The sequence below is a fragment of the Onychomys torridus genome, chromosome 16, assembly GCF_903995425.1.
Source record: "Onychomys torridus chromosome 16, mOncTor1.1, whole genome shotgun sequence".
In the NCBI taxonomy this organism is placed as follows: Eukaryota; Metazoa; Chordata; class Mammalia; order Rodentia; family Cricetidae; genus Onychomys; species Onychomys torridus.
The window spans coordinates 65302886-65330251 of NC_050458.1; the positions used below are offsets into that span (position 1 = coordinate 65302886).

General features: G+C 49.2%; 2 protein-coding genes and 1 long non-coding RNA gene across 13 annotated transcripts in view; 1 reads left to right on the forward strand and 2 right to left on the reverse strand.

The window, feature by feature from the left end:
• LOC118597383 overlaps nt 1-1543 on the reverse strand; it is a 35501-nt gene extending 33958 nt beyond the window's left edge. The window contains exon 1 of the long non-coding RNA XR_004946813.1: nt 1453-1543. This is a non-coding gene — a long non-coding RNA (uncharacterized LOC118597383). The remainder of the gene's footprint in view (nt 1-1452) is intronic.
• Nucleotides 1326-15438, forward strand: Letmd1 (LETM1 domain containing 1). Of its 6 annotated transcripts, none has more exons than XM_036208921.1 (9): nt 1327-1854; nt 2306-2457; nt 4320-4435; nt 5000-5082; nt 7181-7367; nt 7485-7586; nt 7681-7833; nt 9433-9529; nt 15328-15438. In XM_036208921.1, exons 1-9 carry the CDS (start codon nt 1733-1735, stop codon nt 15429-15431), a joined length of 1116 nt encoding a protein of 371 aa, XP_036064814.1. In that variant the 5' UTR covers nt 1327-1732; the 3' UTR covers nt 15432-15438. The 6 variants fall into 6 exon arrangements, with proteins under 6 accessions (XP_036064815.1, XP_036064814.1, XP_036064811.1 ...); XM_036208918.1 differs by lacking the exon at nt 15328-15438 and adding an exon at nt 13240-14386 and having other exon boundaries at nt 1329-1854; XM_036208917.1 differs by lacking the exon at nt 15328-15438 and adding an exon at nt 10382-10628 and having other exon boundaries at nt 1332-1854.
• On the reverse strand, nt 13180-27366 carry Csrnp2 (cysteine and serine rich nuclear protein 2). Of its 6 annotated transcripts, none has more exons than XM_036208915.1 (5): nt 27103-27366; nt 21377-21609; nt 20229-20488; nt 17054-17350; nt 13180-15368 (listed from the first exon to the last, which is right to left on the reverse strand). In XM_036208915.1, the coding sequence occupies exons 2-5, from the start codon at nt 21525-21527 to the stop codon at nt 14451-14453; spliced, it is 1626 nt and encodes a 541-aa protein (XP_036064808.1). In that variant the 5' UTR covers nt 21528-21609; nt 27103-27366; the 3' UTR covers nt 13180-14450. The 6 variants fall into 6 exon arrangements, with proteins under 6 accessions (XP_036064808.1, XP_036064803.1, XP_036064809.1 ...); XM_036208910.1 differs by having other exon boundaries at nt 21377-22857; XM_036208916.1 differs by lacking the exon at nt 27103-27366 and adding an exon at nt 26849-26897.

A 27366-nucleotide genomic window follows, 5' to 3' on the forward strand; every position in this document is an offset into this window, starting at 1 on the left:
CTGGCTGGCCAGCAAGTGCCAGGGCTCCTCCTGCCGGAGTCTTGGCTCTAAAGCCACGTGGCTCACACACCACTATGCCCGGCTTTAGACGTGGGTGTCAGGGATCAAACTCAGGTCCTCAGGCTTGCACAGCACCCACCGTACCTAGTCAGTCTCTCTCTCTCACACAGACACACAGACAGACACAGACACACACACCCCTTTAGTTTGATCTTCCTGGCAATGCCTTTGCGTTTCTCTTACAAAACCGCCTGTGTTCCGCCCACCCTCTTCTCCTGGGAGTTCTGCAATTCTTGAACCCAATAGTCTTGGGAGCCACAGTAGTTGAGAGGACTTAAAAGCTACCCGAGAATGGAGAGAAACCATCTTTTGGTCAGTTTCCTGTCCTGCCCACCTCATCTACCCCCAGTACTTGCAGGGTACAGCCTGAGAACTGCGTTACCATCACCGGCCCCTCCTCACATTGAGACATTTTTACAGACGTGGAAGCTTTTTGCCAACACCTCTCATCCTTGGATCCTCACAGAATTCTTACAACATAGGCACACTGCACAGGAAACACACGGAAGTGACGGTCCAAGGTCCTACACGCCGACGTGCCGAAACCGACTTCAGATCTGGCTTCAGCACGCCCCCTGTCGGTTAAAATGCCTATGACACGGCAGGACCGTTGTTAACACTCCCTAGTCTCAAGTAGTCATTTATCCAAAAACAGTCACTGCGCACCTACCACGTGACAAGGGCACCTGAGGACCAGAAGGCTGGGGAGGGGAGGGGAGAGTAGGGATGGAGGGGAGGAAGGAGGGAAGGAAAGAGGGATGAAGGAGGGAGTCTGACTGACGGGAGAGCGGACAGTCCCGCTTCTCGCCGCCGCCACCAGAGGGCGCTGCGCTGACCACCAATCTACACGACCACTCTGCTGCACGGCCACCCCGACTGCACAGCCACCCGGTCTGCACGGCCACCCGGTTTGCACGGCCACCCGTTTGCACGGCCACCCCGACTGCACAGCCCACCCCGACTGCACAGCCACCCGACTGCACAGCCACCCCGACTGCACGGCCACCCCGTCTGCACGGCCACCGGTTTGCACGGCCACCCCGTCTGCACGGCCACCCCGACTGCACAGCCACCCCGACTGCACAGCCACCCCGACTGCACAGCCACCCGGTCTGCACGGCCACCGGTTTGCACGGCCACCGGTTTGCACGGCCACCGGTTTGCACGACCACCCCCCGTCTGCACGGCCACCGGTTTGCACGGCCACTCCGTCTGCACGGCCACCGGTTTGCACGGCCACCGGTTTGCACGGCCACCCCGTCTGCACGGCCACCCTGTCTGCACGGCCGCCCCCTCAACGCTGAGCCCGGCGCCCTGGGCGCCCGCAGAGGTCAAGGGCAGCGCCTGCCAGCCCCGGGGCCCTGGGGACCGGACGAGGGCAGAGGGCCTCACAAGGAGACGGCGTCCTCGGGCTCAGGAACCAGAGCTCCCTCGGGCCGGGCCGGGCCGGCGCCCCCGGGGGGAAGGCCCGTTTCCGGTCCCGCCGGCGGAAGCGGCGCCGCGTCCAATCCGGGTCCTCCTGGCGCGCGCCGCCCCGCCTTCCCCAGGCTGGCCCCCGGGGGTGGGCGGGGCGCCCGGCGGCCCGTCAGCGCGGAGGGCGGCGCGTGCGCGCGGCGGGGCGCACGCTGACCCGGAGGCGACCCCTCCGTCCGCCGCCTTCCCCGGCGTGAAGATGGCGCTGTCCAGGGTGTGCGGGGCGCGGGCTGCTCTGTGGGGCTCGGCCGCCGGCCGCGGACCCTTTGTCACCCGGAGGCTGCAGCTGGGTCGCTCCGGCCCCGCGTGGCGAGCCCCTCGGTGAGGGCCCTGCAGAGAGAAGAGCGTTTTTGACGTGGAAGCCCTTGGAGCGGCGCCACCTCGGCTTCTCGGGGTCCCGCGCCTTGGCCGCACCCCCCGCTCCCCGTTTGGTTTTTCCACGCAGGTCCCCGTCCGAATGCGGGTCCCTGACCCTCTCGGCTCCGTGTCCTCTGCTCTTCCCGCGCACCCTGAGCTCACCTTGCAGCTTCCCTGGCCCGTCTGCCGTGGCCTTGGCTTGCCTGCTGCTGGCCCCCAGGCTTTGCGCACGCTCCCTGCTCATCCGTCTTCATCACTTTCCTGCCCGACCTGCCTCTCTCAGACCCAAGAACTCTGCTTTCCAGAACTCTCGAGTTTTGGCAGTCGTTCTCAGAAACTTGATGTTACGGTAGGGGCCCCAGGAACGAAGTGGCTTCCGGTAGATCACAGATAGTCTCTTTGATCTTCCTTGTAGGTCTTCGAAGCTCCATCTTTCTCCAAAGGCCGACGTGAAGAACTTGGTTTCTTTCGTGGTGACCAAGACAAGAGCGATCAATGGAACATACCATCGTTTCTTGGGCCGTCATTTCCCCCGCTTCTATGCCTTATACACAGTCTTCATGAAAGGTAAACACTAAACTAGAAACCCCCCAACTAGCTAGAGAGTTACAGTCAGTGCGATCACGAGCACGGGGTTCTGCTGCAGGGATGTGAGTTGGGATGTTTGAGCATTAATTCTTACAAGTGGTCACCTCTTAAATATCTAGAAAGATGTTACGATGCACAACTTCTGTCAACACTGGAGCGGATGTAATTTTCATTTCCTTCACAAGAGCAGGGGACGGTGGCTGTGCAGACTCGCCCCAGTGGTTTATCTGTTATCCTAAGGACATGTGCTCTAAGTGCTTATCAGATGGCCAGCCTAGGTAACCTGAAGTGGAAATAGCACTATGTATACTTGATTTAAAATGGAGGTCCACTGGTTCCGGTGAAATGACACCTGTACCTGTTACTTGGTCACTCTAGAACCAGAATGCCTGATTCAAATCCTAGTTTGTGCCTTATTAACTGTGCACCTGCCCTAGTGACTTAAATTGTCAGTCTCTTGGGTTTCTCATCTATAAAGCAAGAATAATAGAACCTACTCTAGGGATTGCATAGTTGTGAATATTACTTATTTATTTAGAAAGGGTGTCATGCAGCTTAGGCTGGCCTTGAACTTCCTGTGTAGTTGAGGATGACCTTGAACTTCTGATCTCCCTCCCTCCACTTTCTGAGTGCTGGGATTTCATAACTAATTGTGAAGATTAAATCAATCTATCTATCTATCTATCTATCTATAGTGCTTAGAACAGGGCCTGATCTATGTTAATATGGTATCTATACACTAAGTGCCCAATATGTATTGACTATTACTATTATTAAATCCTATACTTTTATCCACTAATTAAAAGAAAATAGAATGTTGTCAACTCTGAGTATAACTATAATTATTATCAACTTCATGGACTTGAAAAATTACCCACCTTTATCTAAAAAGTGGAGATGAGAATGGCTGGCTTGGCAGACATGGTGGGTGTATGTCTCCAATCCCACAACCCAGCATTCCAGACAGGAGGATCAGGAGTTCCAGGCCAGCTTCAGTTACATAGCAAGATCCTGTAAAAACAAAGCAAGAAACTAGAAACTCAAAAGTAGTTCATGGCCACTAATCACACACACACACACACACACACACACACACACACACACACACACAATCTGTATTATTTGAAGCCAACCTTGGTAACATTTTGTTCATAAAAATGGAAGCATTAAAATATTTTATTCTGCTAAAGAAAAAGCAAAAAAAAAAAAATTTATTTGTATGACTGTTTTGGCTGCATGTATGTATGTATCATGTTCATGCCTGGTGCTCTCAGAGGTCAAAAGGCATTAGATTCCCTGAAATATGGATTATGGATAGTTGTGAACCACCATGAGGGTGCTGGGAACTGAACCTGGATCCTCTTCAAGACTAGTAGGTGTTTTTAACCTCTGAGCCCTCTCTCTAGCCCTGGAAGCATTTTAAAAAACTAGATAAATATAAGGTTTATCACAGAATGAAGATTCAAAACAGGATCATAGCAGTATGTCAAACTATGCAACTTGTAAACATGGCCCAGAGAGTAGCAAGTTAATCTGACTGGGAAACAGTTAATGCACATAGTTGACCATGATGCACTGGTGTTAAGGAGCTAGAGTTTAAAACAAGGGGTGAGTAATGAGCTCAAAGGAGACCACTCTATGGCAGATCATGATTTGGTTGGGTAATATGCTGGGGAAAGGGTGGGGAGGTCTCAGAGGCGTTCAGGCTTCCTAGCTGAAAGCGTTTGTGTAGCAGTGCTGGGGAGGGGCCAGTGTGTGCATGTGAGTGAACACAGTAGGAAGCTATGGTAAGATTCAAACTGGGATAACATCGCGTTCTGTCCTCCGCTTTGATGGGGCAGGAATACAGATGTTATGGGCTGATGCCAAAAAGGCTAGAAGAATAAAGGCAAATATGTGGAAGCACAATATAAAGTTTCATCAACTTTCTTACCGGGAGATGGAGCATTTGAGACAGGTATGGGCCAGGGACAGATGCCCGGAAGTTCATGGTGAGGTAATTAACCGAGACCCTAAGTTTGTTTTTTTCATTTCTTGTTCATCACTGGTCACATATTTCCCTTTGCCATGAGGCTTCCAGCTGTTTGTCAGCATTGGGTTCATTGAGAATGAACTTCACAGCAGGGCTATATAGAATTTCTGGCACATCTTCTGATTGAATTTGTAAGCAATGAAATCCAGTTTGGTTTTGAACATACAAGGATCTGCACAGAGCTGCAGGGCAGCCGGAAGTGTTTGGCAGTGATGTGACAGGCAGTTGGAAGCTGAGGTAAGAGTCCAGGAGACATTCTGCAAGTCAGAAAGAGTTCACTGAGGGTTGATAGAAGGTCAGGCCCTCTGCTCAATATTTGGGATACACACTGGACATCAGAGGTCTACCCTCAGGAACTTACCAGTTAGAAGGTAGACATAAGCACGGTCCTTTTTCAAGTTCACTGTCCAGTGAGTGGGATGGAGGGATTGTCCCTGTTATCAAGAGCTTGGGTGGGTTAACTTGGTGTCTGTGTTTATTTCTGTCTAGTTCCGTCGAGATGTCAGCAAGTGTCTTTTCATAGGTATCATTTCTATCCCACCCTTTGCCAACTACGTGGTCTTCCTGCTAATGTGAGTACATACCACCACTAGATCTCGAAACTATAGAGCTCTTTTAAGAATTAAAAATCATCTTGTCTGATGTAGTGGCACATAATTTCAGCACGTGGGAGATGAAGGGAAGGAGGATCAGAAGTTCAAGGCCAGCCTACCTAGATTGAGTTCAAGGCTAACCTGGGCTACATGAAACCTTTTCTCAAACAAACCAAAAACAAGCCAAGAAATTTATTTATTTATTTTTAAATTACTTTTTTTTTTTTTTAAATCTTTTATGTATTTGTGGTTATGTGAGCTTATGTGCCCCACATGCATGCGGATCCTGTGGAGCAGAAGAGGGTGTCGGGTCCCTTGGACTGGAGTTACAGACAGCTGTGAGCTGTCATATCGGTCTGGGAATTGAACCTGGCTCCTCTGTAAGAGCAGCAAATGCTGCTGACTGTTGAACCTCTCCAGCTCTTGTCCCAAAGTTGTTAAAAACTGCTCAGTGACATGTCAGATCTTGACATAGCACAGTGACAGGTGTGGGTGGCTCAGCAGCCCTGGGTGTGTGAAGCGACCTTAATACTTTCTCCATGCCCCACAGACAGCATCTCACTCTCCAAGAGGAACAACACTTTGGAAAGTTTTTCAGAAATAATAAGTTTCATATTCTGATATCATGGCTTTATTATTTCATAGCCAGAGATGACACTTCTAAGCTATTACTTTGCATGTTGATTCAACTATCAATTACTGCACAGTGGCAGCTTCAGAATGTAATAGACACTGCCCCACCCACCTACCCACCCAGGACCTTGGTTTGCTTCCTAGCACTCATGCTGGGCGGCTCACAGCTGCCTGTAACTCCAGCCCCAGGGGATCTGACACCCTCTTCTGGGCTCTGAACATCTGCATTCACATGCACATAATAAAAAATAAAATAAATAAAACAAGACTTTAAAAGAAAGTATGTGGCCAGGGGTGGGGGTGGGTGGGAGGGTAGCAGAGGCAGGTTGATTCCTGTGAGTTCAAGGCCAGCCTGGTCTACAGAGTGAGTTCTAGGACAGCCAGGGCTGTTAGACAGAGAAACCCTGTCTCAAAAAACTAAAGGGAAAAAAAGGAAGTATTTGGATAGGGCTCAGGAGAGTGATGGGCTTTCTTACTTGTAAGGGTGATGTTAACAGGCTCCACAGTGATGGTTAGCTGTTGGGTGAACCAGAGGAGGGCCTGAGGTCACTCTGTGTCCACTCTGTGTCTGGGTGTTTTGATGGGACATTGGGAGATGGGCAGCCTTTTCAGGCTGGTAGCAGCTGGGTGGCGCTTCTTAGACACAGCCAGAGCTCCAGGGATGAGTGGGCCAGTGAGCACATGACTTTTTAAAAACAAAGCCAGAGGCCTCACCATGGAGGCTGTCTTGGACCTCACAAAGGTCTGGCCACCTCTCTCCCAGTGCCGTGATACCTACCTGTGCTTTCGGTATCTTAGTCTTAGAGGTCGTTGACTCTTCTGCTCTGTTGAATTAATCCCCCAGAGTGGGGAAAAAAAAGAGGGAAATAACCCTTGCCTGCCCATGAAAGAAGCACTAGAGGATTTGTAGCCGTGTTTAAAAGGCTCCTTACATGTGGGTAACTGAACTACAGAGCATATCCATGGTCTTTTTAGTGCTGAATCCATATGACTATCCTGTGGTAGGGCTGTCAGCACCACACACAGCATCCAGCTCTGTATGAAACTGTCCTGAGAAGGGTCTTTTTTTTTTGGTTTTTCAAGACAGGGTTTCTTGGTGTAGTTTTGGTGCCTGTCCTGGATCTCGCTCTGTAGCCCAGCCTGGCCTCGAACTCACAGAGATCCGCCTGGCTCTGCCTCCCAAGTGCTGGGATTAAAGGCATGCACCACCAGTGCCCAGCCTGAGAATGTTCTTTACCTACTTTAGTTCAAAAGGAGGCATTTTATCTGACTGCTGCACTCAGGCTTTCTCTGTAACCACATTTCAGTAATGCCACTGGCAACCATGCCAAGACGTGGGCTGAGACTTACAGGAGAGAGAGTGTTGGGCAGAGAGACATGTCTCTGCCAGACACCTCATTAGTCCACTTTCGGAAAGTGACTTTGTGATGCATTTTCCTTGTAGGTACCTGTTTCCTAGGCAACTGCTTGTTAAGCATTTCTGGACCCCCAAACAACAAGTTGATTTCTTAGATATTTATCACAGTCTCCGGAAGCAGGCCCACTCAGAAGTCATGACTTATTTAGAAAGGGCCAGCACTCTTGTTTCTGATGAGAGGCTTCAGTGGCATCTGACAGACCTGGGCATCAAGGTACTGCTTCAGCCAAGCCTTTCTCCAGCTGGACCCGGGAGGTCACTGTGCACAAGAGCTTGTTAGGAGCAGCTGATCAGGGTCTCTAAAATCTATCCACTTCTTACTTCTCACAAGGTGCGGAACGGTACCCACCCGACAGCTCATGACATCCTGCCTCTCAGAGAGTGCTTCTCTACTCATCCCCTGGGCTTGAATCAACTCCAGGCTGTGCAAATGGTGAGCACACCGAGGCCTTTTGTGTTCACAGGCTAACTGTTTTAGGCTGTAAAGTAAAACCATTTCACATTCTTCCTACCCTGCTGTGTCACAGAGAGCCTTGAGCCGGGCCATGCTCCTCACACCTTACCTGCCTGCCCCCTTGTTGAGATGGCGGCTAAAGAGTCATACCACTGTGATTCACCAGCTGGACAGGGCTCTGGCAAAGCTGGGGATTGGCCAGCTGACTGCCCAGGAAGTGAAATCGGTAAGACGTTAACTGCAGCATCGAGCAGTGTCCCAGAGTGGGCTTGAACCTTCCTGGGCTCTTTGTCTCGCTTGTATCAAAACTCAAGCTGTTTCTGGGTTGTTTAGTTGTTTTTATGTAAGATCTCACTGTGTAGCCCTGGCTGGCCTCAAACTCTTTCTATAGATGAGGCTGGCCTTGTGCTAGAATCACAGGCTCATGGTGACATGCTGACACCCTGCTCCTCCGGGATCTCATGTAGCACAGGCTGGCCTCAAACTTGAAGCAATCCTCTTGCCTCAGTCTCCTAAGTGTTGGGATTACAGTCAGAGACACTATAACTGGCTCCAAGCTCTTTCATTTTATTTCTATGGATTTTCTTTTCTTTTCTTTTCTTTTTTTTTTAAGATTTATTTATTTATTATGTATACAGCCTGTATGACTACAGGCCAGAAGAGGGCACCAGATCTCATTACAGATGGTTGTGAGCCACCATGTGGGTGCTGGGAATTGAACTCAGGACCTCTGGAAGAGCAGCCAGTGCTCTTAACCTCTGAGCCATCTCTCCAGCCCCGGATTTTTTTTTCTTAATGTACATAACTAGTGGGAATGAGTAAAGCAGGGCCCCTGGGCAGGGTATGATGCACAAGCGCTTGGGAGGAGTTGCCAGGACAACCTGTTTAAAACAAATTTAAGGGCAATATATTTTAAGCCTGTTATTTTAGATTATCTAGATGTGTCAGTCAGTTTCCCATTGTAACAAATACTTGCTTATCAACTTGAAAGAGGAAGGGTGGTGTGTTTTGTTCTTGGCTCACAGTTTTGGAGGTCTGGCTCCTGAGCAGTCGGCCCGTTGGTTTTGGTGCTGTGAGGCAGTGCATCCTGGGACGATGAGATGCAGCAAAGGGGTGGGGGGCAGTGAGCGGCAGGAAGAGGAAGGCTGGTATCGTGCAGTATCCTTCAAGGACATGTGCTCTTTGACTCAGACCTCTCTAGGCTTCATCTTTTAGTTCCCACCACTTGCCTCCAGTAGCCCAGAGGAAGTCAGACCCCGACTTCCATTGTGAGCTAAGTCTCGGTCTCCAGTACTAGGCTTTTACTGTGATATGTCCTGTGGGCCTTGTGCGCGCTGCAGGAGCACTCTAGCAGGGGCATGTTTTTAACCTGGCACAAAGCCTTCAACATGTGGGCCATGGCAGGACATGTAGTGGTAGGCCTATTTGGTTACATCTGTAGTTTACATTGCATGGTGAAGGTTTTTCTTTTCCTTCCTTCCTTCCTTCCTTCCTTCCTTCCTTCCTTCCTTCCTCCTCCGTCCCTCCGTCCCTCCCTTCCTCCCCCCCCCCCTTCTTTTTTCTGACACAAGATTGATTTCTTTGTGTAGCCTAGCTGTCCTGGAATTTGCTCTGTATCCCAGGCAGGCCTCAAACTCAAAAAATCCACCTGGCTTTGCTTCCCAAGTGCTGGGATTAAAGGCGTGTGTGCTACCACCCAGCAACATGGTGAAGGTTTCTTATGGGAATGAGGTTGCAGCTTACTCAAAAGATCCAGTCACTTGTGGCTTTCTGTCTCTGTGGCATTCTATGATTATTAAGGATGTTTCTCTTCTGAGTGGTACAGGCTTGCTATCTTCGTGGCTTGAATTCTACCCATACTGCTGATGACAGGTGTAGGACTTGGCTAGGAGAATGGCTGCAGATTTCCTGCAGCCTAAAAGGTAAGGCGAACCTCTGTGGATGTGCTGCTGAAGTTTGAGCTTTAGAAAACAAACTAAACAACAACAACAATAAAACCAAACAAACCCCAAACCAGGGTCTCCCTGTGTAGCTCTGGCTGGTTTGGAACTCACTATGTACCAGATTAGTTTTGAACTCACAGCTATCCTCCTGCCTCTCCTCCTGAGTGCTGGGATTATATGCAATGCATTACCATACCCACTCATTTTGTACTTTATTCTGGGATTTGAGTATCATGAAGCTTTTCTCTGACACGTATTTATTTTGTAATTGAGTAGGCACCAACTCAAGTGCCTACTACAGCACAGGCTGTGTCAGACAAAAGATCTGCTCGCTGCTCTGAGGCAGAGCTCCATAGCCAGGGCACTACTGGCATTTTGTCTAGGGGGCTTCTCATGCACAACAGGGTATCTAACAAGTCTATTTAACAATTCCTGTACCCATCCCATGGCAGTCACAGCCCTTTGTCTCTAGGGTGCCAAACAAAAGGTATCTCTAGACACTGCCAGTTGTTCCTGAGCTTGGGGTGCTAAGGAAAGGGACAGAATTGTCCCGGGTGAGAGGCAGTCTCGAAGCTAAGAAATGTCCTCACAGCACCAACTTCTACCATGAGGTGACTGACACCATGTGAGAATCAAGACATAGCGGATGTGCATGGATACTGGGAGCAGAGAAAAGCATCATTCAGGGGCTGGAGTGAAGCAGGGATTCGTAGAGAATGCCCATGATAGCTCCCCTCCCTGGCTTTCTACCCGAGTGTCAAGCTCTGTACTCAAGGCAGTTAAAAGGTAAACCATGTTCCTGCCGCGCACTAACCCTGATGGTGTTTTCAGAGGCCGAGCTGTCCCTCCTGCTGCACAGCGTGGTCCTGCTCTCCACCAACTACCTTGAGACAAGGCGCTGAGTGAACCGTGGAGAGTGACGTTGTCCTGCAGTCAGAATGTAGTAGTGTGGGACCAAACAGCACCCGCCAGCGGTCTGTACACTTAGTGTGGGAGGCAGAAGAGCAGGTTCCATGGGCTTCGGAGCACGCACCCATCTGGGAGCTATAGCCATTTCTCACAGCTTGAACCTCACAGCTTGAACCTCACAGCTTGAACTAAACACACATGTGTGGTGCCATCCCTTCATGCTAACCCGGAACTGGCAAGCACCTCTGGTACTGGACTTTTATTGTGATGTAATCTTAGGTCCTGTTAAGTCAGTTTTTGCCCAAACTGGAATCATCTGGCCTAAAATTCATGACTGCCATGGTTTGTTTTCAGATTTCTATTTTTTTTCTTGAGATGTATCTATGTTGCCCAGGCTGGCCTCAAATTTCTGTGCTCAAGGGATCCTCCCACCTCAGGCTTCTGGGTGCTGGGGCTACAGGTCCAAGTCACACCGGCCTCACTGCTGTGTTCTTCACATCCGTGAGGGTGTTTTTTTGCTGGTTTTCTTGAGACATTGTTCGAGGATGGCCTTGAACTCCTGGTCTCCTACTTCCACCTCCCAAGTGCTAGGATCCAAGCTGAAGCACCAGCGCTCTGAGGTATGAGGAGCTGGCCACATGCTCGACACTCAGTCCTTCCCCTGGAGAGTTTGGGTGCCAAGCACACTGCTGCTTAGACTGGGCACTGCACCCGGACACCCTGCCCCTCATTTCTCATCGCCGCCCATTTTCTTATTTTGGCGTTTTGGAGACAGAGTCTTACTCTATAGCCCAGGCTAGCCTTCAATTCCTAGCAATCCTGAAAACTGCCACAGCCTCCTGGGTACTAGGATTATAGCATGAGCCACTAGGCCTGGCCCATCCTTTTTGATGTGACCAAAAGTAGGGGCACTTTCCACGTCACTAATGTGGACCACCTACCCTCTTCCTTTAGTATTCTTAATTTATGGGAACATTCTAAAGGAGGTGAAAAGGAAGAGGATCGGCTGCCCGGCCCCTCCCCTGCACTTATCCCCCAGTGTCTTAATTTTCAGGCTGTCTGTCACACGGCCCCCAAGGACCTTCCGTGTTTGCTACCTCCACTAGGTTGCTCTAAGGCATCTGGAGCGGGCCGTGGCTGCCTTCTTTAAGCCATGGGTCAAATCGTGTAAGGTACTCCTTACTGCCTGGCCCTGGGAGACCAGGAGATCTACATCAAGATAGTAAATTGGGCTTGGCTGTTGTGTGTACATCTATGATAACTTACTGTAAATGCATGAAGCACTGTTTTTAAACCAAGTAAAGACTGCCTGAAACCAGTTTTTGGGAATTACTTACACACTTTACTCATTTCCCTGAGGCTTCTTTTTATAAGACTGATGTAACCTAACTAATGGGTATTTAATTGGTTGGAACAGAATTTTTTGATGGGATGAAGCAAATTTGAAAGGAACTGTTGAGTGTTATCTATCAGATATACTAGAACAGGCATCGTTAACAGGAAAAATGCAACTGTGGACAGCAGGTCTAAGAGGTAAAGGCTGTCTGAGTGCAGCGGTGTAGGAGGAGATCCCAGGCAGGGCAGGTTCTGGTGCTCAAAACATAACAATCGACAGAGTAGTAGATTCTCTCACAGAGTAGTCCTATTCCCGACTGACCTAGTGAGCTCCATAGACACAGCAAGAGAAGACCTTCCTCTTAACTGTAGCTCGTGAAGATACAATCACACCATTCTTTTGAATATTTCTTTAATATTACATTTAAATATTCTCTTTAAATACAGCATTATTACAATGTAAAGAACCTAGAGGGAAGTTGTTTTCAGAGAACCAGACAAGCTTTGGAGTCACACTGAGAACATGACCCGTGCACAGTATTCGAGAAGACAGCACAGTGCGCGAGACGAGAGCTGTGGTGATGTGCCACAGTTCACCTAGGCCTGCCTGAGGGGACCGGTTTGCTTCTGTGACCAGAGGCCCAGCCTTCCTAGCAATCAGCAACTATTATTCTGTCCAACTCAGTTAGCACCAGAAATCTGATGGACTCGGTTGTAGAAAAGGTCCTTGACATTCGTCAGTGCTAAATAGTTAGCACGCAGAAGTTTGGGATCAGTTTGAATGAGAACATGGAATCAATGAAGAGGAATAAGAAACTAGAGTCATACAGAAATACCAAGTATCTTGGGGTTGACTAGTCTTTATGACAATGACTAGTATGTTTCTTAATGAATATCCAAGTCCAGAGGCTCATAGGTGGAGTCTGAAGGAGGAAAGGGGCGAGTCCTCCTTTCCAACCAACTTTCAAAGATTCTTCTCTCCACCAGTAAAAGTCTCAGTTTAGCTTCGGTTCTGGGATTGAGAGTTCTAGCTGAGGGTGCCTGGCCTCTGGTACTTAAGGTAACTCTTGTGAGGCTAGAGAGAGAGCTAGGTACTTCCTTAAGAACTCCAACAATAAAACCAAGCAAACCCAGAAATGAACAGCAGTGGCAGAATGGGTAAAGATCAGGACCTATATCAAATACAGGGAGCTCCAGGCTGCGGGTCAGAGTTAGAGGTGTCTGCTACACCAGGGCCTTATATCCCACCAACACTAAATACAGCTGAGCAAAATGGTGTGCACCTCAAACCCAGCACTCGGGATGCACGACCAGGAGGAGGACTGCCACAGGTTGGGGCCAGCCTGGGCTACATAGTAAGTTCCAAGCCAGCTAGGGCTATTTAGCGAGACCCTGTCTCAAAAAAAAAAAAATCAAAGTAAGCTTTGTTTTTCTTTCCCGGTTAGTAAAGAATGACAGAGGAAAACCGCTCCTGCCACCTCCATTTAAACAGGAGGCAGAGGAACACTTCCAGTAAAGAAGTCAGTGCTGAGTGGGTCCGGGAACTTTTAACTAAGGCATGGGAGAGTAAGGACTCCTGACTGAGGTAAGTGTTGAGTCTGAGTCCCAGTCCATAGATTCCAAAGATTATAATCAGATCTTGAATCCTTTGGAATCTGGGAGTCCTAAGTCACACACTAAGAATCAGTTTGACTTTGGTTTCATAAATCTCTAAGATTGGGGGGGGTGTCCAATAAAACCTGCAGTTCTCAGGATTGAACTGTAACATCCAAAGAGCTCTCTAAACCTAGATAACCAAGTACCGAAAGGGTACATATAGAGGAAGAGAATCCTAACTAGCTGATGACCTTGTACTACACTTTATATTCCATTTAGAGCCAAGCTCTCCCAAAAGGAGTGTGTGAGTGTGTGTGTGTGAGAGAGAGAGTGTGTGTGTGTGTGTGTGTGTGTGTGTGTGTGTGTGTGTGTGTGTGTACTAGGTGAGAAAGCAAACAGAGTCATCTTCCAGACTGTTCTACTGGACTCCTACCTAATGACTTATGCTCTGTACCATGTTCATATCCAACCAGGATTTTTTCCCTTTTAAGGAGAAAAGATGGGAAAAAGGCAGAGAAGTTTAACTCTAGAACCTAAGAACATCTCAAAGAAATAATTCAAGTTACAGACCAGGAATCCCATTTGCAGAGCAGGTCAGGGAACACCAAACACGTTGAAAATTAACTTATTTCCCAGTTAAGAGGTGGGAGAAAGCAGGGTCAATTTTTAGGATGGGAGTTTTGTACAGAAGCAGAGATTCTTCTGTGGCCTCCATTCTAGACTCAGCCGAGTGGCCTTTCTAACAGTGTGACTGATACACCAAGATGGGTGAGGAGGAGCTGCCCTGCAGAGAGCTAGCTGCTCACGTCCTTAGTTCTGGCCCCATGCATAAAGAAGTTACCCAGCTTACTGTGTGATCGACATCTTTGTTCTGGTGGCCAAGAGAGCTCAGTACTGGAAACTGAGTGGGGCTGGTCTCTTCCCCTTTTAAAAAATACATGTACTAACAACCCCTTCCTACCCATTTTCCTAAGATTTTCAATAAAATAACCTGGGAGCAGCAGTCTTGTTTTGAAATGGCGTTGATAATAAATAGAGAATGAGCAGTGTCTATCTCGGGTCACACTGTCAGAGGGAGCTCTAGGGCAGAGTCTTCAGGGGTCCGGTCCTCACTCTGCTGGGAGTCCTGCACTCCACAGCCTTCTTCACTGTCCATTCGGAAGGGGAGCCCTGGAGACCACGAGGGGTGCAAGTCCTCACTCTCAGGCTCCTTAGCGTTACAGTCCTCAGGCAATAGTTTGTCAACAGTGGGTGTTTTCCCCACCTCTGGCTTACAGAGGGCAGCTGAGTCTGAGGGGCTGCGAGCCACCAGCGAGGAAACAGGAAGGGAGAAAACACTCAGATCTTTCTCCTTGGGGAAGGAGGCTGTGCCCTCTTCTGAACCAGACTCTCCTTTCATTCCCAAGACTGGCCTCTGCTCTACCTGGTAGTACACCAGAGGACCGCTGTTCAAGTAGGATGGGCTGCTCACCGGGGAGGCAGCCGAGTGCTCTGAGTTCTCAGTAAAACATAGGACAGAGGAACCTGGGGGCAGCTGAGCCTGGATGAGAATAGGGGCGGCCAGGCCTGGACACAGCTCCTGGGGAACTGCCAGGGGCTCCTCCAGGATGCACACGCCCAGACTCTCCATGCTTGAGTCCAAGCTAGCGCTAGAGCCGCTCGGGTCCTCCTCGGCCTTGAGCCGCTCCAGCTCCTCTGCGCTCTGCAGGTGCATCACCGCGGTCTCGTTCTCCGCGATGAAGGCCTGGAAGTCCTGGGTCTCAGAGCTCTGGGCTCCAGACAGGCTGCAGCCAGTAGCAGGCAAGGGCTCATCCTCAGAGGCTGCTGGGCGACTCACCTGCCGTTTGCTCTCTAGCTCCAGCTTCATGATAGTGTGGAGGTAGTGAGTCCGCACTCGGATTGGATTAAATTCAATTCGCCCAGCCATGTTTCCACAGCCATCCCTGGAGCAGCCACAAGGAAAGGACATTCGATCCACCTGAGGGAACACAGGAAGTTGTGGCAAGATAAGGCCAACAGCTCCAACAGTAGAGGCAGGTGACATCAGCTGGCACACATAGGCAGTTGGGATCTGAGCAGTGACCAGTTCAGAGCATAACATGCAGCACAAGCTAACAGCACTTGGCAGTGGATATCAGACCACCTGCATCTCCGCTCAGCCATAATTAGTGCTGGCATCTCTAGAGTTATCTATTTTCTCCCCTGGGCTTTGTTTCCTCTTCTAACTAAAAAGACAAAATCCCATCCAAGGCTCCTTCCAGTTAGCAAGCCTAGTGCTTGCTACCTCTGAGTGCTGACGTCTCAGGGACTTCCGGAACTTACCTGGTTCACGGGGACAATAAAAGGCTGGGCCCAAGCCTTCTGCAATGACAGGCGTGGTAAGTGAGTGCAGGTCTTGCTACTTCAATGCAATACACTCTAGGAAACTAAACAGAGGTGCCTTAGTGCTGAGGGGCGACCAGCTCCTCACCACCTGCTTCTCCCTGAGGGTTAACCAGTGTAGTTCTGAAGCAGGGACCAAGATAATTTACTTACAGCCAGGGCTATCTAGAAAGGAGATGTGCTGGCATGGTGGCACATGCCTTTAATCCCAACACTGGGGAGGCAGAGGCAGGTGAATCGCTGTGAATTTGAGGCCAGCCTGGTCTACATGGTGAGTTACAGGCCAGCCTGGGATATACAGTTTTAAAGAAAAAAACTAGAAAGGAGATGCTTTCTGCCTCTTTATCTCCCCTTAATACCCCAAAATAAAACTCAGAAGAATTATAGAGCAAACAATAAAACACGTCCTATAATATCAGCTTATTGAAATCTGCGGACCCAAAAGAAATCTTTATCCAGTCCCACCAGTTCATAAGACTATTCTCAGGTTTGTGAATAAATGACTCATCACGGGACTGTAGTCTGGAAAGAAATACTTTGCTAGACTTTTGTTACTAAATAAAGCCATGGGAAAGAGTTAAAGGTCTCAACCCCAGTGCTCAATACCCGTGTCCTTAGCATGAAGCTCCGTATGTGTCCCTGTTTGGGGTAGCACTGATGGTTTCCAGGAAAATAGGAATTTCATACAATCTCTTAGAATGCCAAGAAGATACTTAAGGATTAAGTTCTGCCAGCTTAAGGTCTGGTCCTGAATTAGAGAATCTCAAAGCTACTTTGATTTTCACAAAATTGGAAAGAGACGCTGTGTGCAGGTAAGAATTCATAGGCTGAGCCAGGTGGTGGTGGCGCTCACCTTTAACCCCAGCACTCGGGAGGCAGAAGTAGGTGGATATCTCTAAGTTTGAGGCCAGCCAGGGCTACACAGAGAAACCCTGTCTCAAAAAAGCAAAATAAAAAAGCAGAGAATCCCTGGGCTACCTCACTTCTGTTTCCTTCGGAATCACGATTTAAGGAACACTTCGAGAACGGTAGATGTAAGCCTGTTCTCTCCTTTGCTGCCAGCTGCTCTCACCTCTGAGGCATACATCAGAAGATAATGGTTACCTCCACAGTCTAAGAATCCTGCCCTGCTTGTTGTCTTTGGGAGGCTGTGGAGCTGGAGCATAGTCTCTGCCACAGGACCACCATCCCTGGATTGGAAGCTTTCTAGCTTCACTGGCACCCCACCACAACCCCAATCTTGGTGTAGATATATACCATCTCAGGCCAGATCTGACTGACCTGGCATTTGATCCCAGCCTGGCTACAGGCACATGCTTCTGGGTCACAGTAGAGCCGACAGTCACAACCACACTCTTCCCGAGACAGGCGGATGGCTCTCAGTTCTTGCTTCTCTTCGGCATCAATCCGGTGGACCCCGGACGCCCTCAGCAGGGCCCGTCGCCTCTTGGTGGGCAGGGGTTGGAGGAAGAAGTAATCATCCACCTCCACATTTTCCACATCGATATCTTCATCTGAAACGTCATCCAGTGTCAAGCCATCAGCCTCCACCGACTCCACTGTCCCATTCTTGGTCAGCTGCCAGGAGACAGGAAGGGTCAGCTTTGGAGCATTAGCAATGCAGTGACCAGGACAGTCCCCAGCTCTGCAGCCTGCAGGGGCTGTGTTGCCCTACACCACTGCGGAACACCAGACATGTAAAGACTGAGGAACTGGATTTTAGTTTTACATTTAAATAGCCAAAATAATTAATGGCTGCCATACTGGACAGCACAGGGTGTGATCAAAAACTAGAGCAGAAAGACAGAAACTTTATCTGGATCACACTACCCTGTCAAAACCAGAGACATTACCTTTCTGAGTCCTAGATCCTCAAAGACGGGTCTCTGCCAGGTCTGGCTGCACAGCTGTGACTCCAGCTACTCAGGAAGCTGAGGCTGGGGTATGAGCAACAGCAAGATCCTGTCCAGAGGAATGTTTGCCACAAACATTCCTCCATTTCTAGACTGTTACCTGCATTATAGCTGTAGCTGGGTGACCTCAGCGACACTGGTAACCTTGTAAAACACAACTTGAACCCTGGAAACCCAAAACTACCTTCAGAGAAAAAGGGTATATTGGAGTGTAGCACCAGCTCCCAGGGTGTTTGTCCATGAACTGAATCCCCATACTGTAAATAATTACTTGAGCACTCAGAAGAACTGCATTTTACTGTTGAGAGAGCGGGCAGCCCACTCTTAGCACTGTCAAAGCTCTTACTTCCAACACAGAGCCTAGAAGAGATGTATTTTCTTCCTTCTAATCCTGGTTACTTCACTTCAAAGAGAAACCCTGTGAGGTAGAGCAGTGTAAGTAATGTTGTGTATGCTATCTACGGGCAGAAATCTGGGTTTTCTGCACTGAGGTGGACGGAAAGCCAGGGCAGGACTCTGTGGAAGGACAGGTGGAGACAATTTCTGGCTGAATGAGCTCCAAACTCACTAGAGGATCTAAGTAAAGAAAATGAGGCCCCACCCCTGGGGCCCTGGAAGCTGCTAGCAGGCTGAAAGCCCAGTCGCTGGAGTCTTTGGTTTATTTCATCAGACTCCCAGAGAAGTGCTGGGAGAGGAACTCCCATGAGAGATGTGATGCAATAGTGCAGCACAGTAAGCCCTGCACCTCACTGCTTGTGGGGGAACGGAGGGGCTGAGAACCCCACTCAGACTTTTCGTCTATTACCTCTGTACCAAGCAAGCAGCTGCCAGGTTCCTTTCTGTAGACCTTAGGATTGTTCTTGTTTGTGCCACAGAACTGGCTTATCCCCAGCACTTGTGCTGTTCTCAAAGGAACGGGACCAGAGAAGCAAGCAGGAGAATTCTGATCTCCATAGAAAGGGTATTTCAGAGCAATGCAGCCTTCTAGTCATTGAACACTGCTGGGACAACTAGATGTTCTTGATGAGAGAAAAGTCAAGGCCAGGTGTGGTGGCTTATGGAAGGGATAGCGGCAAGAGGGAAAAGCTCAAAGCTATGCCCTGATCCACAGCATGAAGTTCAAGGCCAGCATGGACTACTCCATGAGATTCACCCCCAAAACAAAAACAGACAAATACAACCACTACCCAATTCAAACTACTTACAATAATGAATCCCACATGGATAAAACAAAACTGAAATATTAGAAAACTGTATGTAATGAAGGTTACAGAGTTCTAACAGAGTTCACTGGAATAACCCCAAAGGAAAAGAAATATTAAACAGCACAGGAGAGACACCTATAAGACACCTTCCTGGGGAGGAGGCCAGCATCTGTCTTAGAGGAAAGGGGCAGAGAACCTTCATTGCAACTAAGAAGAATGTTTGTCTAGCTGTTGCTATAGCAACAGAAAGATGACAGGGCCAGTGACGGAACTCCTCAGAAGGAAGGGAAGGCTGAATGTCATTGTCATTACAGGAACAGGTGTAAGGCCTTAGGAACAGGCCAAGAGCTTACAAACTGGTGAAACCTAGTTAGTCTATACCCTCTGCCGCCACACCTGATCAGTTTTGTCTACACCCCTGGAAATCATGCAGCCACCGCATGCTTTGGGCCCAGAAATAAATGAATTCTCATTCATACCCATTCCCTCTCATTCATATTCTCCTGTCTGCTGAACTGGGGATAGAACTCGGGGCTTCACACATACACACACACTAGGTGAGTGCTCTACCACTAAGCTATGCCCTCATCTCTGGAAAAATGGAAGGACTACAGAAACTCTGATGATGGAGGACAACATGCTGAGACAGACACATGGGTGTCTGGGGAGGGGTCTGCTGGTGCTGTCAGCAGAGTGCAGCAGGTGTAGTACTTGGGAGACAGGGAGGCAGATATCAGTGACCTGAAGCTAGCTGGTCTATATAACAAGCTCCAGTCCAGCCATATGAACCACCATGTGGTGCTAGAGACCAAACCAGGTCCTTTGAAAGAGTAACAAATGCTCTTAAGTGCTGAGCCATCTCTCCAGTACCCCACTGTTCTAGTCTATGAATCTAACTATGAAATCATGCTACTCTCTGCACCAAGGAGACTGTATCAGTCTTCTGGGGTGATGATGTGTGGTTGGAGGGCAGTACCTTCAGAGAATGTGCAAGACCTGAAACCTGTTCTGCTCTGCTCATGAGGACAATCACTGACAAACTGAGGTTTGTGCTGTCTTGGTGACAGGCCTAAGAAGTTTCAGCTGTTCCCATGACACCAGAAAAGCTTCCCTGTGACAGGAAGAAGGGCCAGCACAGACAGGGAAAGCATTCTTTTGTCTCTGGCTGGCAGTGCCACCAGAGATGACAGGAGACTCAAACTAAGATCTCACTGAAAGGATGAGGCTTCTCATTAGAAAGATAAATAGCACTCTGAATAAACGGTGTCACTGGGCATAGTGGGGTCCCCTCTTAGTCTCAGCATGCAGGAAGCACCAGGCCCCAGGCTCCATAGGCACCTTCATTTTCTTGGCATGAAGCTTCTCCTCCTTCAGGTGCTCACGAAGAATCTCTCTATGGTTCACCTCCTGTTCTTGTGCAAACTCACAAAGGGTGTAGCTGCGTACAGAGTTATGGCGCTGGGCCATTCCCAAAGAACTTCCACCTTGGCTGGGCACGCTGGTGAAACCCTGGCGCCGGGCAAAGTAGTACACAGTCACCTGGTCAAAGCGGACATTCTTCCTCCGCAGCTGCTTCTGCCGCTTCAGGATGGATGTGGCTGTGAACGGAACACATGGGTCTTGATCCCGAGATGGCTTGCTCAGGGCCCTCGCCTGCTCTTATTCATCCAGGCTCTTAACTCTTTCCTAAATGTGAGACTATTTCCAAGTCTTAAGTCATATCAAAACTGGAAAGAGCCTTCAGCCTCAGCTGGCTCATACCACTGCCTCCAGACTGACTTCATCTAAGTAGATGGCCACAAAATCTACTTTTAGACAGCAACTGGGGAGCACTAGGTATTCTTTTCAGGAGAAAAGAAAATTGCCATGTGATAGTTTAAACTAATTAAAACTCAATTTAAAAAATTCAGCTCTTCAGTTTGTATTTCAGTAGCCACATGTGACCAAGAACTACCAGTGGACCATGCTGATGAGGAACATTTCCACCCCAGAAAATTCAACTGGACAGTATTCTACAGTGGGGATCTTCTCTAACAGGCTCTTTGGGAGATGCCACTGTGCCCAGGCTAGGTGCCACTGGAAAAGCTGCCAGGCGTGCTCTGAACTGAACCAATAGTACCCCTCAGGGCTTTCTTTCAGGGTTCAAACCCTTGGAGATCTATGGGTTCGAGACAATAGGAATGAAGAGATCTGGAGGTGCCCAGGGTCCAAAGTAAACATCTACTCCTGCTCCAGTTAGTCTCTTGAACCTCTGGACAAGTCCTCTGAGGGCCTCCTTTCTCATCACATCCCACCCATTCTGGGCACCCCAAACCACAACCCAAGTAGAGTAAATCAGACCTCAGCCTACGCTGTATGTTGTATGCAGTGGGGCTTTCCAAAAACCAAGGACACGCTATGGAAAGGGCAAATCCCCAGGATGGACAGAGCGGTCTCCGGCTGCAGGGGCTCTCTGGGAACAGGCGGGCAGGGAGCAGCTCACTCACGTGTGAAGCCGGCGGTCGTGGGAGGGTTGAGGCTGTCACAGCTGTCAGCACTGTCACTGCTGGAGATCTCATCATCTGAGTTGGAGACTGAGGAGCCCACATCCACATCATCAAATTTCCTCTTGAGCCCTGAGCCCGAGAATGCATCCATTGGCTGCAAAAGGTTTCCTTGGGGAGCCAACCACGATGGCCCCGAAGCTGCTCACCACCAGCTAGCCAGGAGCATTAGGATTCTGCCCAGGGGAGAAGAAGAGTCAGCAGCGCTGTCCCGAGCGAGACAGACCCGTCTCCTCGTAAACACATGGCTCTAACTGAAGAGAAGCTCCGCACCTGGCCTGGCACTAGTCTGGCTTCTCAGGACCAGGTCGCTTCTCTGCTGACTGGCCAGCGTTCCTACTCACTTCCCTTCAGAGTAGTGAGTCTCAGCAGCACCTCCCACCCTGCTGCTGCTCCATCCAGCAGGCCACAGGAGTCACTGGCCCAGCTGCCATTCACTTTCTTCAGATCACACAGGAGGGCACTCCCAGGATCACTGGGGGACTAGATCAAAGACAGCAGAGCCTCTACCTAAACCAAAGTCAGACCCAAGTATTTAGCCCAGTGGTAACATAGTCTGGCATTTCCCCAAGTGTATATCTTAAATACACTAGTTCCATGGATATTAATAGCTTTTTGAATGAAAATAGGACTGCTGTTAAAATAGTTTAGAAAACCACTCATGGCAGAACCTCTCAGGGATTTTTAATATACGTATGAGCTCTCATGGTAAAGGCTGGGGGAAACTATGCAGCATTTCACAACCTGATTATTGAACCCACTGTTTCCAAAGTATGGTAGGGCAGATAATCCCTGGAACACACTTTGGGAAATTCTGCTCCAGGCTCTCAATTTTGAAGGACATTGGCAGTCAGGAAAACCCTTGACCCAGATCTTCACCAGTGTGAAGTGTCTCACCAGGCTCCCAGAAAGGGCAAATTCAGTACTAAAGAAAGGAGCCAACATTAGAATCTACACTGGCTTCAAAACCCAGAAAGTGAGGCTGTGGGTGTAGCTCAGTGACAGACTGCTGCCTAGTATACACAAGGCCCAGGGTTCGATCCCATCCCCATAAATGAAACAAAAACCAGACTTATTCTCAATCTTATACTGGTCTCTCGTCATTCCCTGTGCAAAGAAGGAAATAGAGCTTTATGATCTCTGGCCTCTGAAGAGAAACCATCAAGGAAAACAGAAAAGGAAGTGACAATTAGTCCTGGCTACCCCAACACAACCAGGCCCAGGTCTCTCTCCATCTTTCTGTGGACTTACGTTCCGAAAGGACATGAGTCTGTACAGGAGAAATGCTGTCAGAGCCAAACCCACACGTGACGAGGTAAGACACTTCCCACACTATGATCTCACTGGTTGCTAACTGCAGCAGGATTAACAGCACTGCCCAGGAGACATGGCTGCATTACTGCAGAGCAGCTACCCAGACTTCACTGTGGAGACAAGAGAGATCTGCTACAGTCCTGGTTTTCTGGACTACATCTTTAGTAGCAATTTAGATCAGCTCTACAAAGTTAACCAGACCTGGTGCGTGCTTTAGGGAGTTCCTAAAATACCTACTCAGATCATATAAAAATTCTGCATTCAAGTCACAAGGTGAACTAAAGCACCTTTGCCTTCATAGGTTTCAGCAAGCACATCCCTCAAGTAAGTTTGGCTAAGAAGAAAAATTCAAACCATGAGCTTGTTAAGAATTATAGTCAAGGAGCTGGGAGTGGTGGTGAACACCTTTAATTCTAGCACTTGGAGGGAGAGGCAGGTGGATCTCTCTGAGTCTGAGGCCAGCCTTGAGAGTTCCTGGACAGCCAGAGAAACCCTCTCTTGAAAAACAAAACAAATAAGCAAAAATAAATAAATTAATTAATTAAATAAAATAAAAATTTGCCTCAGCATTCAGAAGCATAGGCAAGTGGACCTCTGAGTTTGAGGCCAGTCTAGTCCAATAGTGATTTCTAGGATAGCCAGAGCTACATAGAAACTGTCTTTAAAAAAATAAATTAAAAACACTATATATATATATAATAAAAGGCTGGTAGTCAGCAGTTGAGAGTGCCAGATGCTCTTCCAAAGGATCCAGGTTCAGTTCCACCATCCAGCCCTCTAACTCCAGTTTCAGGGAGTCTGAAACCCCCTTCTGGCCTCCTCAGGCACCAGGCACACAGTGGTATGCTGACACATATGCAGATAAACATGCTTATTCACATAAAATAAATCTGAAAAGTTTTAAAAAGAATCCAATGAGTCCAAAATGTCAGCTGTGACCCTTGGGTCTGACCACAGGTCACCTTCTTGGAAATGACAAGCATCAGGAGTGAAGGGACTTTGTGTGGGTTAGGATTTTAGCTGGGTTAAAGATGATGCCTTTCAGCTAACAAATGTCTCATTCCGTTCTATTCTGGGTGAAGGAGCATGGCGGGCAGGGGCGGGGGGAGGGGGACACCTTTGTCACTAAATACTCATGTGGCTACTATAGAGGAAAAGGAGACCCTTGTCTGCTGGGCTCACACCACCAGTACCTTCTCAACCACAGAAGAAACCAACACTGAGCAGAAAACCTGCTTTCTTGGAAAAGGCATAAGTGCCCCTTCAACTTAACTGAGCTCCAGTTAATACTTCTAGAAAAATGGCTGTTCCTCAGCAGGAAGCACTCAGGGATTTGTGATTGGAAGCAAATGTGCACTCTGCTCTCTCCTCAGGATCCTCTGCTTCCGGGCGTGTGGGTTTCCTCTGACTATTACTCTGTAAGTCTCACATGAACTTGGATCTGGGCCAAAGCCATCTTTATTACTAAAATTCCCCCTTATCTTGACTCAGCTGCCCTCAAGAGAACCCTCTGGGCAGGGTTACTCTGTGCCCTTGAGTGTGGCAATGTTGGCTGCTTGCTCTAACCCTCTTCGTTCACATCTTCTGATTTCTGGGGTTGTGGTTTTGGGCAATGACAGAGGTAGGTAGGAAAGGAAGGGGGAAGGGAAGCAGTAAAAACTTAAGGAAAAGTAATTTCGTAAGCTGTCAATAATCAGGTCTACATGTGTTAATAATGTGTACACTGATCTATACGACCTATTCCATTAAAGGGCTGGAGGGTAGCTCAGTAGCATAGTGGTTGCCTACCACGCTTGAAGCCTTCCCTGGTTTCAATTCCCAGCACCACAAAAATAAACAAAAACCATTTCATGGAGGATACTCTGGAGAATTCCTGAGACTCAGTGTTGTGGCTCTCCTCACCTTACTCAGGATGTTAGCAATACTTCCTGTAGTGCAGCCCAGACTGGCCCCACGAGGCCCCAGCTTGTTTCTGGAGAAAGGTGTGGAACTCACAGTGGTGGTCTTGCTGCAGCACCGGTGTGTGCACCAAGTGCAGCCCCCCAGCACGGAGAAGTTAAATTTCTATCGTCATCTCCTGGCAAACAATGTCTGTTCATATCCCAACTTAGCTCCCCTTGTCTCTGGGGTGAACTTGACCACGAGCCTCCCACCTAGTCAGTCCCACACTGCCTTGAAGAACTCATGTGGTACCACGGTAACCACGAGAACAAGTTCCATGAAGAACCAGCCATTCCCACGGGTTCAACTATTCCCTTAACCATTGGCAAAAGATCAACGCTCGAGTTCAGAAGACACTCATTAACCCTCACCTGATGGCACAGGCATGGAATCCCAGCACTTAAGTGAAGGAGGAGCAGGAGTTCAAGGTCATCCTTGGCTACAAAACAAGTTTGTAGCTAGTCAAGTCTACAGGAAACCCTGTCTCGATTCCCACCCCTCCACTTCAAGCCTTATATCCAAGCAGTCAAACCTAAACAGAAATAACCAAGGCCAGACTAGAAATGCAGTCAGAATACTTAACTGTCCAACTGAACATCTCAAACAACAAATAATGAGAAGTCAGCTGACACATTCTGACTACATGCCTTACGGTGTTTTGTTAAGTGTGTCCAGCTGAACAGTTCCCCAAGGTACACAATACAGTTCATAGCTATCGTACATAGAAGACATTTGGCTAGCACCAAATAAAACCAGCATGTATATTTCAGGACTAGGCCTAAGCTTTCTTCAGGCTGGTAAGGACTGAAAACCTCAAGTCCCTACTTACATAAGAATAGCAAAAACTGGGTGTGGCCAGCACAAGAGAGGCAGAGGCAGGCAAATCTCTGAGTTGGAGGCCAGCCTGGTCTGCATAGTGAGTCCCAAGAGAGACTATACAAAGGGATACCACCTCAAAATAAATGAATGAATGAATGGATGAATGAATGAATAAATAAATAAGCAAGCAAGCAAATGGGGCAGTGTTGGGAAAACTGGACATCTGTAAAGTTTGGGTACATGGGCCTTTTTCTTAAATGAGTCCAAAATCCTAAGACAAGGTTCACCTCACAGGAAAGAGTCTTTCCACTCAACTAGAACCCAGAAGCCGGTGTTCTGCTAAAGGTCAAGGAATCTTGGACTACCAGCCACCACTGAGGTAGAGTTGGGGGGGGGAAAGGTTGCCGTCACACCATCCAGTAAATCTGAGAAAGACGCCCTACCCTAAATCCTTTTTTACAAGATACTGTGGGTGATTCTCAAATCTACAGTTTCACAGATCCATGCATCCTTGTCATCACCAAGACCATGACATCGGAAAAGCACTTAAGGTACTCACTGAAAACCTCCTGTTTAATCTAGCTGTTTAAAGAAGGCCCTTTCCGCCCCCACTCCGGGTTTCTACCCATCTACTAACACGAGGTTAGAATTTGGCTTTCCACATGTAAGCCACATCCTAAGGAAGACACAAGATCTTTGTGGGAGACCTGGAACATGATGCTGCATTAACTCTCCTCTGAAGGATAGCGTCATTTATAACTCTGCCACATACCAACACCCTGGTTTTAGAGATTTGTAAGATTTAAAGACACCAAAGAAAAGGAGAATGTGAATTGGCTGCGGTTTTTTACCATGAACTGGAAACCGGAGGACAAGGGCAACAGTGTTGTCTCCTGGGGAGAACTTCTAACCTTTCATACTGAAGAACAAACAGTTTGTATGTCACACTGACACTCTAAACCCTTCGAAAGGATGAATCAAGACCACAGCACTCAAATGGGGATGGATGGCAGGCGGCTGCGTGTTTGGGCCTGAAAAAAAAAGATCAAGCTAGCAACCAGGACAAGCAATGCTCTCATTTTCGCACATAACGTCAGAAAAAGGGGAGACATCAGGAAGCGGAGCAGAAGGTACATGTCAAGTCACCAGTTCCCCTTCACACGGCGGGGGAACCCTTCAGCCCTCATCCCATTGATTCCCGCTAGCCTTCCCGCTCATTCCGGTCGTCTGCAGTCCCCACAGCCTTCCACAGCCTCCTGCCCGCTACTCACAAATTCCCCACCACTCCTCCCACATTTTCCTCCGGTCCCCCTCCCCTTCCTTCACTTCCCTCCATCCTACCTCTGCCCACTCCATCCCGAACTCTGCCGTCTTCCAAGCCGCCCAGCCGCCCCTCGAGCTAGCCCGCAGCCCGGCCCGCGTCCGCGGCGCCCCTCGCTCCCACGCCTCTTCCCAGAGGCGCCCCGGCTCCCCGCCCCCCCCCCCCTCGCTCCGCACGGCTCCGCGCCGGAGCGCTGCTCCACCACAGCCCGAGAGCCGCTGCCGCCCAGCAAGGACGAGGCGGACCCCACCGCCCCGCACCCCAGGCCCATTACCGGCCCCGCCGCCGCCGCCGCCTCTCCCGTCACGGTCTCCGCCGCCCCCGCTGCCGCCTCAGCCCGTGTGCAGGGAGGGAAGACCGAGGCGTGCTGGTCCCCCGGCCCGTCGCGAGGCTCCCGGGGCTGCAGGGTGTGTGGGCCGGCCGGCAGGCGGCGGGGGGCGGGCGGCTCTGCACTCGGGTACCCCGGGCAGCACAGCCCAGAACCGCCCCGGCTCCGGCTAACAATAGGCTCCGGCTGCAGCGCTCTGCCTCTTATAGG

Bases quoted from the DNA above. Each gene is read 5' to 3' on its own strand.
- Csrnp2 (XM_036208915.1), bottom strand. From the start codon at position 21,527: ATGGATGCATTCTCGGGCTCAGGGCTCAAGAGGAAATTTGATGATGTG. The intron at 17,351-20,228 runs GTGCCTATGGAG...GTCTCCTGGCAG, and splicing joins TTCATGCCAAGAAAATGAAG to CTGACCAAGAATGGGACAGT. The intron at 15,369-17,053 runs GTCAGTCAGATC...GTGTTCCCTCAG, and splicing joins AGGCTGGGATCAAATGCCAG to GTGGATCGAATGTCCTTTCC.
- Letmd1 (XM_036208921.1), top strand. From the start codon at position 1,733: ATGGCGCTGTCCAGGGTGTGCGGGGCGCGGGCTGCTCTGTGGGGCTCG. The intron at 7,587-7,680 runs GTGAGCACACCG...GCTGTGTCACAG, and splicing joins AACTCCAGGCTGTGCAAATG to AGAGCCTTGAGCCGGGCCAT. The intron at 9,530-15,327 runs GTAAGGCGAACC...ATGTTTCCACAG, and splicing joins GATTTCCTGCAGCCTAAAAG to CCATCCCTGGAGCAGCCACA.